At 40.9% G+C, this 15,724-nt stretch overlaps 1 protein-coding gene across 7 annotated transcripts in view; it reads right to left on the bottom strand.

The window, feature by feature from the left end:
- The window catches only part of ctnnd2a (catenin (cadherin-associated protein), delta 2a), a 240,219-nt gene that overhangs the window by 90,678 nt on the left and 133,817 nt on the right, over window positions 1-15,724 (bottom strand). For 5 of the 7 annotated variants that reach the window (XM_053858318.1, XM_053858311.1, XM_053858314.1 and 2 more), the window contains exon 11: window positions 13,009-13,179. The exons of the other annotated variants lie outside the window; for them this stretch is intronic. In XM_053858318.1, coding sequence (XP_053714293.1) covers window positions 13,009-13,179 — 171 coding nt within the window. The remainder of the gene's footprint in view (window positions 1-13,008; window positions 13,180-15,724) is intronic. 7 annotated transcript variants of the gene reach the window in all.

A 15,724-nucleotide genomic window follows, 5' to 3' on the forward strand; every position in this document is an offset into this window, starting at 1 on the left:
ACAACACACACTCCTGGGCGACATGAGAGCAAGACAAATACACGCTTTTGCACTTTCAGCATCAAACATAAAGTGCTTGACAGCGCGAGAGCTGTAGGAAACTTGTCTCAGTTCATCAAGGTGCCATGTCTTTCACTAAACATGTCATGTTGACATGGGGGGCCTTCAGGCCACGGTCTCCCACTCAACGCCAACACTGAAGAAAGACAAGCCTAATCGTCAGGTAGGAAGTTTAAAAAAATTACCTCACAAGAACACACATTAAATAAATACTGGAGTTGTAATGTGTGCCTAAATAACATCACACAAATTGGCAATACCAAACAGCGTTGAACGCACCACACAAACATTTATCACCACTTCTCAGAGGGCACTTCAGAAAGCAATGGCTCTCAAATAGGCGGACTAAACAGCAGCTTAGCTAACCAATGGCTCGTGTTTAATTTTATTTGATGCCTTAAAAAGTAACAAGAATTTATCATAATTATTTAAAAATGTTTTGACTTGAAACATTAAAGTAAGCGTGATAATGTCACATTATGCAATTCACAATTTCTCTCAGGAAAAAAAAATAGATAGCTAAACTACACCAGGTTTAATAAAAACTTGAGACATCGACCTTTGCATTATTTTTCCTTGCACTTGTGCCTACGTCCTTATTCATCTGGGAACTCTCTTCTATATTTAAAGTAATCCACACAGAGAGCTTTCTCTTGTTCAAAATAATAAAACTTTCATATCAAATTCCAAGCTTTTCAAGGGCTGGAAAAAATGTAAATGCCATACATCTTAAGACATTCAAGGCACATATATATCATATATATGAACTATGTAATGTAAATACACGACATGAAAACAAGACAACAGCTGCCACTTGTTTGGTGATCATAGTCATGTGCTCTCCTGTGTTGGAGCAGCATTTCGCAGACGGTTTGCAGCATAACACTGGTGCTCTCCGGAGCTTGTACGTCTCTGACTCTACTTGACAACTAATATCAGCACCATTATGATTCAACATAGGGCGCGTGAAAACACATTAAAAAGAGCAGAGCTCCTGGTGACGACATAAAGTACCAAGAAGACACAGGGAGATCATTGATCACTGCTGCAGGCCGGCAGGGCATTCAAGAGATAACAAGAATGAATAGAAAGAAAGGTCAGCTGCTCACATGCACGTGTGTGCTCGCGTTCAGTCTGTGAGGGTCTTCTGTGTTTTTGTTCTCAATATTGCTGAAGTTTCACCAAGTTTAATTACCAGAGTAAAACCACTGACTAGCCAGCCACATCAGCGCAAACAGGGCTCCCCAGTGAAACCATATGGTTCTTTGTGAACCAAGTTTGAGGATAATTCCGCTAAGTCACCCCATTCCACGCTTGTATATGTTTCATGTAAGCACAATGTTAATGGTCTTAATTACACACAAGAGTGGCCCAAAAAGTATGCATCCTGCAGGATACGCACGCAAATACACAATGCCTCAGCATATTCTCAGTAATGAATTCACATCTGTAGATGAAACATTATCAAACAAAAGGAAACAGTCATTACTGGTAGATCTGCGATCGCTATCTTTCATCCCACAGTGCTCGGCATGACATAATAGCATGTTATGATTTAACAGAGATGTCTGCAGAAATGAATGGAGCGTCTTTTGGCTTCTATTCCACATAAAAATTCAACAGAAGATGAAAACGGCGGAAGGAAAGTGAAATGAATGACTATATGTATTTAGATACATTCTTGTCCCAAACTAAATATTTCTAAATACATACAAAAATATGTATCTAAATACTATATGGCACATTTATTTGTGTCAATCAACATTTATTTATTTCTCTGTTGCAAAGTGTAATTGCAGATCCACTCATTTTTTTTTTGATGCACTATAAGCCTTTTCTGTTACAGACAAAAACAATGTTATTCTTTATTGTAAGTTGATCTATATTACTTTTTTTCTTTAATATTAACAAGAATACAATGTTATGCAAAGGTGTACTTATGATCATTTTATAGACAAATGATACTATTTACAGAGGCGGCGGAGAGTTGGGAGGGTGGTACAGAAGGTAATTGAGTGGCACTGCATTACTGTATCATGTCGAGTGGAAACTAACACAGAGAATTAATGTCATAGGTGGTTTAGTGTTACCTGTGCAATAAATGCAATTGATGGTGCCAAATGAAGAAGAAGAAGAAAGAAAAAAGAAAAAAAAAGTACAAACCTGGTCCTCAATTATCAGGATTTAATGATTTAATTTTATGAAAAATACATTGTTTTTTTTTTGTTTTTTTTGTTTTTTTAATAAAATCTACTCTGACTTAAATGCATTTTTGCCAATGTGAAAATTGGCTCTAAAACAAGAATACAGGAGATAGCCGTGAGAACTCCACATCTCTTTAGCCAATGCCGGGCATTGTCTTATTGTTCAGTTGGTCACTATCCACATTGCTTTTTTGTTCTAAATACAAGTACCTTGACTGAAAAACAATAATGTTTGCACATGCCACACAGGAAAATCTCCACTCCACCAACAAAGTTACCGAGACTATTGGTCAGAAGCCAGGGTTGTGCCGCGATCATCACATCTCCCTGACATCTCTTTGGTTCTTGTTTGGCTGCTCTCCTCTCTCCTCTGCATCAGTCTCCTCTCTGTCCTCCTCATGAGCTGGTCAGATCTCATTGCAACTAGAACATAGTGCATTTAAAGGGGGGCAGAAGATTGGTTTAATGGTTTGATGCAAAGCATCTTTAAAATTAAAACTTATATCTGGCTGCGGCACCATACATGTGAAAGTGTGTGAGGGTGTCACAGTATGTGCTGAGTGCTACACTGCTTAAAGGAACATCTCTATTAGTGATGCATTTATTGTCGGAACATTTTTGGAATTCAACCATGAAATGTTGTTTGAGTAACTTCAGAAAGGCAGACTGTACCGCTCAACCCTCATAAACAATGGTTTCATTACGTAGAAACTGACACTAACCAATCTTTATTATTTCCACTGAATAAAATAAATGATATTTTATGAATTTTGGAAGCGATCAAAGTTCATGAACATAAATGGAGGCAAGCACTATCATGTTGGAAATAAAGCTTTACCCGTTGGCTGTGCTCTTCCCTTTGTGCAGTGTGGTGCATTTATTTTTAATTAGTTGTTGACTGTTTACTCGCTGCCTAATGATGAAGAGGCTTTTTTTTTTTGTTACATCAACGGTATGTTTCATAAACAACATATATATTCATTCCATCTCATCAGGAGGAGCCAAGACAGACTGAAATCAATCTCAGTTGGCATGCTTTCATCCTCCTGCCTATTTTCCAACCACATGCCCCTAACGTAATTAAAAACCATCAAACTAACACTTTTACCTGACATTAAAAATGGCACTTTTTACATGCAAGGTAAAAATGAGATTGCAGAGTCGTGGCAGGTGATGAACTCAAAGCAGGAGGCGCCACTCGAACCACAGCATTTCTACGTCCCTCTATTCTGAGCTCATTCAGAATGTGACAATGACGCAACATTTAGCAGACAAAATGTGGCATCATCGTCACATGCGTGGACCACTTCAAGTCTGTCTGCCCTGAAACTAAAGAAGCAGCAACACCGCTGCAAAGCCTGAAGAATAAAATGTCCTCTAATCACCACCAAGCGCACTGCAGTGGACAACAAGTTCCAGCTGACAAATGGCGGTGACAATGAATCTGGCCAATCTCGATGATGTCGCCACTTGAGCTACGTGCAGGTCTGGTGTAAGGCTATTAAAGCGAAACTGTGCCACATCCATTCAGTGCCGCAGTTATTCCCGGTGGTCAGAGTCATTAATAGACGGCAGGATGGATTTCATGACAAGTGGAAGAGGGTACAAAGGAAAAAATAAGAGAGAAGTAGCTGGAGAAAAGAAGTGGGAAACCAGGTGGGGAGGTCTGGTGAAGAAATGGGAACGATAAAGAAGGATCAGGATTTAAAAGTGCTCTGTGGATCATAAATTGCACATACTACATCGGCATTCATTTTCAACAGGGACGTGCTGTGTAATTTGTGCATTTGGCTTCAGGGGCGAAGAGTGACAAAACTCTGGCAACCCACTCCACCATTCTCAGAGGTGCCGTTCTCGTTGTAGCTATCTGGCAAAACAATCCTCCAGTTCAGCGGTAACAGCACCAACTGTCCGGTCACCTGGTGACCTAACAGGAGCGGTGTAACACAAGAGGAATCCATATCTTACACATTTCCATTTTATTGAATCATTGATGTCAAGTATGATGTGCAACCAACTGACCGTGGTCATGGCAACACTTCAACACAAGTGGGATTCAATAGTCTATATACAGTGTACATGTTTCAGATATTGTTGGATGTCGGATATTGCTTCGCAATTGTGTTGAAGTGTGAGAATGCAGTTGCAGTGTGCAATGAGTGTTCAGCCAAACTATCTAGAGCTTTCTGTTTTGATTATTAGCCTATTCACTGAGGCCAACCACTTGCACCTTTTTATTTGAATTTTTTATTGTATTATTTATTTACTTTTTATTTAGTATAAAATGTCAAAAATATGAACAATGTCAAAATATTAAATCAAATCTAATCATTTATTTCAGTGGAAAAGATGCATAAAAGCGTGTTGAAGAATATTTATGCAATATTTAAAAAAAAACAGTAGAAATCTGAACAACCAAATTTGTTATTTCACATTCACATTATTCTGCATTTGCCCAAGCATTGCGTGAAATCCACACCATATTTCCAAACAAAACACTATTTTACCACACATGTAGTAATGTTTTGTGACTTTGGATTTGGTCGTGAAATAAGTAAAACAACAACAAGATGTTGCTTTAGTTGCACAATAGGAAAACACAAACCATAAAGTAGAAATGGAAAAATGTGACTTCAGTATTCAAATTTAGTCTAAATGGCTCCATTTTCAAACAAACACTTGCAATATACAGTATGTGTCCAAGGCATTCACTGAGGCCAGTAAGAGCTTTATATACAGATAGTTGTCTTAAAATGTAAGTAAATGCTAATTCAAAGTTAAACAAAACTATATCACATTTAATGTGCGTGGATGTCATGATAGCCATGATTCTGGAAAATGTAGATGGGCGGGAATTTGTTAAACACGGATGTATGTTTAAAGGAGAAAAAAAAAAAGAGATTGTCTCTTCATGCGGAGTCGGTGTACTTTGATACCGACGGGGCTGTAAGCAGGATTTGAACAACCAAAGAAACTGCTGCTCATTTAAAATGCAAACTGACAGTCATTCAGTAGAAATTTGTATCCCCTCTTAAAAAGCATCAGTATAGAGACAAATCAGCCTCTGAATTGGACGGCGGTTAAAATTTTCGGAGACTGAGTTTGACACCTCCACTGTAAAGTCTCAGTTTAAGGGCATCCAACATATCAACTTGCTTCATCAGCATCGAAATATATATCGCTGGTAAGTCAACGTTTGGCCATCATGAGAAGTACTTTTATCATCAAACTTCATTTTATCGAAAATGAAGATGAATTCATTTCGGCCAAATAAGCAGAATATCCAAACTGAACTTCACTGACACACAAAATAAAAGTGGACTGCTTCATCGCTACTTATGAAGACACATTTCTACTATATCACTTGGATGAAATTACAGACGATTGGAAGATCAAAGGGCCCTGTACATCAGAGTCGAGAACAAACTTCAAGAAAATACTCTACACTAGTTGAACTTACAAATATTTTCCTGCTTATCTATCAACATTAGAAGAGTAAATCCCTCTCTCTGGGTCAAAGATGATGAGTATCAGTTAAAAAAAAGCATGCAGATACTTCATCATTATCTCATAAAAACTTTCTATGATGACAGAGGACAAAAATATATGTTAACAGCAATTGTTTTTCTGACATGCAGAGAGCACAATCTCTTAACTCCAAGAGCCTCTTTATTGTTCACAGTCGTCCAAAGGTGTGAGTCTGCATTGGTGTGAGTGCCCACAAGAGCGTGTGTGGGCATGTTTTGCCATACTTGTGAGTACCAAGTCTTGACAAGATTCCATTTTGCTTTCTTTTTTTAGCCTGGTTTTGAGGCTTAAAATGTCAGTAAAAGTAGTTCATTATAATTGGGCCCAAGCTTGAGTCCTGGTTAAGGTTAGCCATGTGTTTCGGATGGTTATGTTAAGGGTGAGAGGCTGCGGAAAGAATTATGTCAATAAGGGGTCCTCACAAAAATAGCAAAACAAACGTGTGTGTGTGTGTGTGTGTCGACGCAGGAATAATCACTTGGAATGGGTGTTATTAACCTGCCGTCCTCTGGAGTCCTGGCCTGGTTAAATTCAAGAATCCCTGCCTGCACATAGGCGCCAACTCCACACTCTCACAGTTGCTCAATAATGTGTTACTGTCCAAGCATGACTGCGAATCCTTTCATGGATTGCGATCATTAAAACAGGCTGGAAATGCGAGTGATAAACGACCATCTAATCTCAGCCGATCAAATCCCTGTTCTTGAAGGTAAACATCCTTTTTTTCTGAAGTGTGTCCATGAAACACACAAGGACAGCTACTCCTATCATTAAACGTGGCTCCACTATCAGTCAAGAAGACAGATTGTATTTCTTCAGAAGCCAGACCACCGGGGGAGTCATTAGTTACTTAAAAAAAAATAAAAAAATCACGACACCATTTAGGTTCTCAAGCACCAGGTTCGTAAGCAGGAGGTTCCATACATGCTTTACGAGATAAAATCTGACCTGAGACATAACCATGAATTGAGACAGAAGCCAGTGCATGATCTCAGTGAGTCATGGTGGTCTCAAAGACACACTTCATGGAGTGGTATATTTAAAAGTAAACGTGAAAGTGATTAAAAATATGAACGACTGTGTGCACCGGACTGTGTGAATTTGCCCTACCACACATAGTAAATGTCTCCAGTTTGATACAAACTCAGTGGTTTTTAATTCCGTCGCAGGAACTTTGGGAAGCCTTAACTCGATCACCACAAACTATAACTTAGACCAGGACCATTTGTCTACATCCACACACCCTTTTGTTTCAAGAACCTATTTAGCAATGTGAGCCTGCTCATCAGCAACATGGCCAGACCATTTTCTCCCAGCATCTGAAGTGGATAACATCACAGCCACCTTTTGTTAGGCACAACAGCTCCTAAACTGCACAGTGAGTAAACGCTTTGTCTCCCAATGAAACCCTGTATTTGACTCCCACTTTTCAGCGCTGCTGAGCAGGCAGGTCAATACACGCCTCAATCGCACTGAAATCAACTTTTACGAATTTCAAGTAAATGTTTCCTTTCCAGCAAAGGGTGTGACTTATGGCTTTAATTACGCTGATTCATGCCAACTTAATGAAGCGACGCTGTGAGCCTGCCTCCGCCAAGAAACGGCCGTGAAATAATAAATGACTTAGCGCTTACCATGTCAGCACAGTCGTTATCAGTTCATTACTTGTTATCACTGGTGCATTATGAAGTCCTATTAGACAACCTTCTAGCCAGTTCACATACTGTTCTGATAACGTCGGCAGAGTAGAGGAAGCCGCCGAGCAACTGCAGGCGTGAATGTTGATGGATGGGTGACATTTTCTGGTTTAATTACAAATGTATGGAGTCTGTTAGTCAGACAGTGGAAGTTTGACTCACAGGAGACCTTCAGCTCCTTTCATTCAGACGCTACTGACACATATTGATATTGCACAACTGTAAACTTTTCAGGAGGGCTGTTACAATTCACTTCTCAGACTCCCATCATCACTCCAAAGGATATATATTGTGCCAAACAGCATTATTTACTTCATGGTGAGGCGGCAAGAGCACGTTTGTTCACCACCCTTCTGTGTCTTTCCACAACAAACAAGTATAACAATGCACTGCTTGATTCAACGATGAGATGCCTAGTGCACTGCCAAACATCTTGTAGAAAATGGAGCTTAGCTTCTGTGCAGCTCTTCTTCTGCCCTTCAGAGTCACTGGTTTAATGCTGCCAGTTATGGCACTTGCTTGGTCTCTTTGGTGTGCTGTAACAAACATTTGTTTTGCAGTGTTACTTGTACCAAGCTTCTTCTGACAGCTGAAGTATCCTGAAATATGATAGACGACATTGTCAAATATTGTCCTTGTCTGAACGTATTTTGATAAAAAATGAATTGACAATAGACCAGGCGGTGACCTCCTCAAACGATAAATATTTGATTTAGCACATCACTGAACATAAAGTCTAATACATTGGTCCAACTCCAGTTCAAAACGCGTACAGTGAAAAACTGTGATGTGGTGGAAGCAATGAGAAATAGCAACTATGGCCTCACTTCTGCCCCCCTATGGTGAATCAGTGTTTTTTTGATGATGGCTATTATCAGATCAGAAAAATGAATAAAACCGACGTGATTTAACACATTATAAAGTTGAAAGATCAAAAAGTGAGTCACAGATAAACACTATTCAGACAACCTTTTCTACAGCATTTGCTACAGGATGGAGCACCGAAATGTACTACAACGAAAACCCTACCCTATTTAACATTCATTCAAACATGCCAAGCTTCCAGCGCAGCTTGTGGGTCTGTTCTAGATGCCATCCGTACTACAAAAATGTTGCGAGTTGCACACCTAACTAGAGTTCTCAACATAACTTTACTTCACTTCTAGACAGTATGCTGAAATTGCTTTAACGTCCCTGCGGTTAAAAATATACATTAAAATTGGTATAAGATGAAGAGACGTCAGAAAAGTTCTTTCATACATGTAAAGTATCATTATTCAGGAGCATGTTTTCAGTCAAACTCATGGCATTTGGCTCCATCAATGTGTTTCAAAACTGGCTAGTGTTGCTAAGCTACACACTTCTACTCAAGAGATTGGCTCCCGGTCCATAAATCACCAAATACAACCCTCTTTGCTCTGGGAGACTTTGATTTGAATATGTTTCCCGACTTAAGCCTTTTTTATGCAATGGAGATGATGGTAATATGTTTCCTTAATAGCTCTCATTAGCTCGCTCTGTGTGGACGGATATTGTGTAGAATATAAATGCAAACATCCTCACTAATTCTCTTTGGCCGTGCCATTAAAGTGTCTACATCTGGCTAAAACGCAGCATCAACTTAGACGAAGCACACTTTGGGGTTAAGTTGTTCTTCATACTTTAGTCAAACTGCGACAGCTGCGCTGAATGTGTAAATAACAATGCAACAACAATGTGCAGCCAAAAGCCACCATTCAAAACTGTACCGATGGAAATGAACTTTGGAACTCTGTTGATTCTTCCAGCTGCTGTAAAAATTTCCAGCGTCTATTGAAACTATACAAAGAGCGGTAAATTATAGATAACAGTGGATTTTCTCTGCACACATCGGAAGTGCACTTATTTAATTAATAAGTGCCTGGAGAGACAATCCTATCGCTGTGCACACTCTGTAGTATTCCAAGAACAAAAACCAAGAGAGGATCCAGCATTTCACACGCTGTGCTTGAAGGCAACGCTCCTTCATCAATGAGTCAAATTGATGGAGTGGAACGCTCGTCTAGAGCCGCGTATTTACCTCAACGATTCCGACCCAAAATCCTAATGATAGCTATTAAGAGAAAGGGACGGCTAATGACATCAAGGGAGCTCGGAATGTAGCATGACCGACTGGGGTGTTTTCATGTGGGGTAAGATACGTTAATGGGATTAACACAGCGTACCTAAACCCACATTCAGATAAGCTCACTGTGACGCCATTCAAAATGAATTGCTCGTGACAAAGGAGAGGACGGAGGCAGCAGGTGAGAACAAGTCACCCGCAGACAGCTGCGCTGTTCAAACTATTTCGCAAGTGTTTCTGACCATTAGAGAAAATATATGTTCAACTGGTGAACAGAAACGGCTTCAGTGACATTTTCAACTCAAGAGATGCAGTTGGGTGGCCTACCACCAGGTGTTCAATTTTAGCATGGGTGAGGCCCCAACTGGAGCCTCCCACTTTGTCCAATGTGAGCTGGCTAGGAAACACGATGCAAGTGAATTCCTATGGAAGCCACGTGCGCTATTTATACTCTCAACTATAGGTGCCGATATATTTGTCATTAGGTTGTGGGCACGTTGTATGTGACTGGTTTTGTTAACTCCATAAAAAAGTCATCATACGTAGCCCTTCAGCCACTCAATGCAGGTTGGTCAGATGACAATGATCTGACTTACTTACTCGACCACACTAAATGTGATTTTGACGTTAAGATTGGATGGCATTGATGACGAAAAAGACAAGCAGAAAGCTAAGGCAGTCTTTCAACCAAGGAATGCTGGAACTTCTCAAGACAAGAACACTGGCCAACACGCAATTCTGAACTGGCACCATGAGTGTGACGCATATTAGTCGGTATGACTTAGCATGTAAAACATGGTATTTTAAGCCAACTTTGTGTCACATATCTGGCACTTGTGGTCTTTTTAAATGGGTCGTTGTACAGGCCGTACTTTAATGTCTATTATCTTTAATGACATGTTTAAGATGGAATGAAATCACCAGTGTTGCACAGTACATGAGTCAATCCCCTAGTCTGCGGCCCTGCCTCAACAAGAATTTGCCTCTGGTGGCAATCGACTGCGAGACCCCTGGTATAGAGGCGTTTGCTTTTGGGTTACAAAATAACCTCAGTAACACTGAAGACATTACAACAGTAAGATGTAGGCATTATCGCCACCTCAGAGTCAGCCACAGCATTTCCAAAGTAGAAAGAGCACACCACTAAAATTTAAAAATTACAAATGCGGTGACATCAATTTGCTGTACCGGAATAGCTGAACTTATCAGCATCACGGGTGTATTTGCTGGATGTTTGACTCACGAGGAAAGAGGCTCAACACCTCCAGGTTTGATAAAAGCATGGTTCTGAGCAGTAAACAGACGGAGCGCTCACTCCAAGCAGGGAATAAGCCTCAAGTAGAGCAGAATCCCGGGGTCTCATTCACGGGGGAGTTTGAACGGAATGTTGAAGCAGAATGAGTTCGCTCTTCATTGCTGTAGTGAATAAATGGTGGGTGGCATCTCCCTGAGGGATTGTGTGAGAATCTCACTCATCCATCCGAGAATCCGAGTAAAGCGCTCGTTGCAGAAGTGAACAATGTTGCAATGGGGATGTGGAGATTGACAAGTAGCTCTAGATGAGACGCCGTGAGATTTATTTAGATTCTCTGGGCACCATCGGGATTTTATGCATGAGTGCGAGTCACTTTAGGATAACTGCATCAGAGAAATTCAACGTAATGAGAAGTTGGACAATGTTTGCATGCTGTATAATCTTATCTCTGTTCGTATTTTAACAAAATAGCTCACTGATCTTGCAGTCATTCACAGTCATGAGAAAGTAGATCTGAAGTGCCAGAACAACACCAGGCAAGTCGTGTCTGTCTGACAGCAGCAGCTGAGACCAGGACCAGGTGGTGTCACTGGACCTGAAGAGGCGCCTGAAAATCACTTCTGACATTTAAGTGCGACCGGACATTATTTTTGTCCCTGAGGTAATGAGAAAGCACTGACTCCTCCAGCAAGTGAAGCCCTGGGAGGAGGTCACTCACGGTAGGGGAAAGAATGGATGTCTGTAGCTGAGGGAGGACTGCCTTGAGAAAAAAATTCATGATGTTTTAAATCATTTTATGTTGATATTTTAGTGTCAAATCCATTTTTTCATTATTTCCCAATTGAGACAGTCGGTCAAGGGTTTTTGAAAGGTCACAACATTGGGACAACCCCAGTTATGTCAAGTAGCTGACAGATAATTCTGTCTTCTCAAGTCAGTACCACATGTATTCATTGTTGGTCACATTAAACACCAAGTGGAGAGATCTGATTCACCAGATGACACAAACCAACACCTGACCATAGCCATTTCCAGACTGGTATGTGAAGAACTTCATTGAAAGAGATAATTGATGTATATTATTCCTTAACACTTTTGGTCAATTGAATAGTTTGTGCAAGACACAAAAGATGCGTATAAATTGTATACTACACAAGTGCTGTGTAAATGCTAAAGCGCATTCATGGTTTACGTCTGGCTAGAAAAACGTGTCTGGGCTCCCACCTGCAGATGACATGCAATGCAGTTATGTGCTGAGATATTTTCCATTTGTATTGTTAAATTCTACTTGAAGGACATCTAATCTAATCTAAAAGTAATGTTTGAAAAATGATTTTTACCACGCATGAAGCATTGATTTAATATCCACAAAAATATGAGCCCTGGAAATAAATCCAGCCTGCAGAACATGGCGTCTGTCACATGACGTGACGCATAGTTCATGGTCGTCAATACAGTATCGTAAACAAGGTTTTACTTGTGCAGAAACAATACAGTGCGCTGAATTATCCCGTCACCTTGGAGCCAAGCATGGCTGGGATCAGTCTATAGACGGCCATTTCACAATTGGCGTTAGTGACCCCCAATTTCCATGAGCACTGTAACTGCATCTGCAGCGTTGCTGCAGCGTAGTTTTTCAAAAGAATGAATTGATTTCAATCTGTCAACTTCCACCAATAATGCGCTGCACTAAAGCACGTCAATTGTGGAGGTTGAACTTCGGCCCATTCTGTATGACACTCGTCACAAACGTTGTAGAGACAACGTAAGAAAAGACCCTGGACTGAAATTGAAAGCCATGGGAAAGCAAGCACGTCAAACACAGAGGTTGGACCGGGCACATTCATCCACGGCAGGGATGCTCTCAAACCGCGAGGTACCGTGCGATTGACAGCTCGCGAGGTTGCACTCCCCTCCTAGTGGAAACCGAATATGCTGCAGTACGCAGCAGCTGCGCTACTGTAACCACAGCAGATCCTGGTGGAAATTGGGGGTTAGTGTATTAAGTCAACGTGAAATCCTGGCAATCCCTTCTTATAGGGTCCACAAACCCAATGATCTTAATAAACCATCTACAATGTGGCGTTCCACCGACTCAACATTTTTTATGGTATTCAATATGGACAGGGTTCATAGAAAATCAGCCCCTGGGTGTCTTACCAGTGTTGTTGCGATAGGGGCCGCTGTCAGGCCCTTGGTTCTGGCTAAGGCTCCTCATGGGGCCCTTGTGGTAGACACGCTCTTCATAGATGGGATCTATAAGGTGCTCTGGCGACCCCAAAGGCCGAAGGGGTTCCTGATTGTGCTGACTACTGTAGGAGCCACGAGATCCTGCGAAGTAGACGAAGACAGACATCTGTACAGTTTTTCTGTACTCTTTTTTTGTTTTGTTTTGTTTAAAACGCAACCATTTTTAGCACTATTTCTTCACCAATGCCATTTAGCGAGCAGAAACGACAGGGCAACCATGGTGTTGATGAGAGAGGCGACGGGTAACCAGACTAAAATAGAAAGGGAACGATGCTGAGAGAAACTGAACAAAAACAGGAAGAGATGTTGCTGTTTTTCTTATTTTAATCAGTGCAGAACACATTGCTGCTTGTCCGCTCCCAAATAATGAGATGCAGTGTCCTCCTCTTGCTCTGTGTTTGGCAGGATTCCCGCACACAAAAGCCAAGAAAGACATTGACAGCAGCCATTTGTTCATTACACTGGAGAACAAATGTAAGGCAGGGGTCTCCCTCAGCAAACATGGAGAGCAGAAATTAAATTAGGAAGGAGAAGAATTGGAGAATATGAAAAGTTGGAAGCAGGAGACACGATAGAGGAAGTGTGCTGCTGTAATCATAAACACACAGGCTCTGAAGCTCTGGAGGAGGATGTTCCAGTGGACCTATCATGTCGCATTATTCTCGGTCGATGGTGAGTCGCGTGCTGAGGGATATTCGAGCCAGGACGAGGAGCTCGTCCAAGTCAGTGATTCGACCCAGTGAGGGTTTTAACCATCAACTGTGTGCAACAAAACCTTTTAATCTTTCAGCTCAAATGAATGCAGAAGTATTAAATATTTAGCCCTGAGTTTCATCTTTGCAAGTGACGTGAGAACCTCATCCTCGGTGAGTATTTCTAATATAGTGGGCAGCCTATGGTGGCGTTGGTGGTTGTGGTCAGAGAACTCGGGATGAAAGCTGCTGGTTGGCTTTCCTGCCCAGCTTGAATAACGTGCTCCTCAACAGAGAGGTGATCATGGAAGATTTCTCATTTCCAATTCTCTTACGACAGAAATCACTGCCATAGTAATTTCATCAAAAAGTATTGCATTGTGAAAGATGCTAAAACTCAGAATGTTGGTTGAAAGAATTATACCTGAGACAAGTTTGACATTTCTGAGAAAGATAAACTTTAGATGAAACGCAGTATAGTTCATTGAGGTTTAAAGCAATACAGTCAGAGTAATCTGCCTGCTGTTTTTATGATATTTTCACACTGATGCTTGTCACTATTCCATGTGGCTGATACTGTCTGAGCTGCATAATCTTCACAACAGTGATGCAGAATGATTTTATCTCAAACAAAAAAAAAGCAAACATAACAAAACAACACAATAAAACATGTTTATAGGAATTACAAATAAGCAATGAAAAAGCACATTTATTTTACTCTTCTTAATATTTAAAACAATGGATATAGTATCAACAGCTCCAGATCAGATTAAAAATGATCATATCGAGTGCTGCCGTATGTCAGCTCTGGGCACAAGAAGAGGGGAGACGGGACATGTTGGATGGGGTACCAGGCAAAAAGAGGGGTGTGACGAATGAGATGATGCACTTGCTAGGTTTAGGTGGAGGAGGCTGACTTGTAGTGGCAACGCCTGATGAGAAATACCAACAGATAATAAGAGGGCGCAGGTCCCAAACTGAAACACATAACCACGCCTATAACATTATGCTAACTTTAGTTTAAAATGAAGCAAAACATTAAATGTAAAATAATCGAGCAAAAACTACATATGTTTGCTATTTTCAGATGTGTTGCCAGGCAGCAAGGACTTGGTTGCCTGATCCTCAGACATCTCATGCACAGCCATTTTAGCCAATATTTACTGAGGTTATTCTCAGGCCGGAGTGATGATGTAATCTCTACCCCTGTTTCCAATATCATCCCCTTAGTCGACCAGAAATTTCTGTGATGTCTTTGGGCATTTCCCGTCAGGGGTTGCCACAGCAATTCAGTTTCCTCCACCTGAACATATCTTGTGATCCTCCCTTCTCACGTGAACCCTACTGGTTGCCTTCCACTTCAATTTATTCTGGTACTTCCATTTCAAACATTCTCTATTCAACTTGTTACCTGTCTCTTCGTTCTGAGAGTCCAACCACCCGTATGCCCTCCCTAACTTTGTCTCCACGTGAGAAGTCTTTCTCACTTGTTTCTAATCTGGTCCTTCCTAGTCACTCTCACACACTCACAAGGCAAACCTGAGCATTGTCAACTCTGACACCTCTAATTCTGCATCTTATCTCGCTGTCACACCTACTGTCTCAGAATCACATATCATTGTGTCAATGGCTGCTGGGCTAGTGTAGCAAAATCATAAAATAATCTTGAGTATGACGTAATGTCGAAGCTGTGATACCAAAGTTCAACCCTCCTAATTCATACTGTGGGTATCCTGCTTTATTTTGTTTTGTTGTTCTACACTCTCCTGTCTCCTGACCTAGGATCTTTAACAATCTTAAACAAAGAAGCTAAAATGGGATTATAACCAATAAGATACAATTCTGAAGTGTGTGAACAAAACCCCAAATGCCTCCTTAATCTCTTCTCACGTGCTACTGAAATTCACCTCCTCTAGATCTAAATCTACAGTATC

The sequence above is a fragment of the Synchiropus splendidus genome, chromosome 3 (assembly GCF_027744825.2).
Source record: "Synchiropus splendidus isolate RoL2022-P1 chromosome 3, RoL_Sspl_1.0, whole genome shotgun sequence".
In the NCBI taxonomy this organism is placed as follows: Eukaryota; Metazoa; Chordata; class Actinopteri; order Syngnathiformes; family Callionymidae; genus Synchiropus; species Synchiropus splendidus.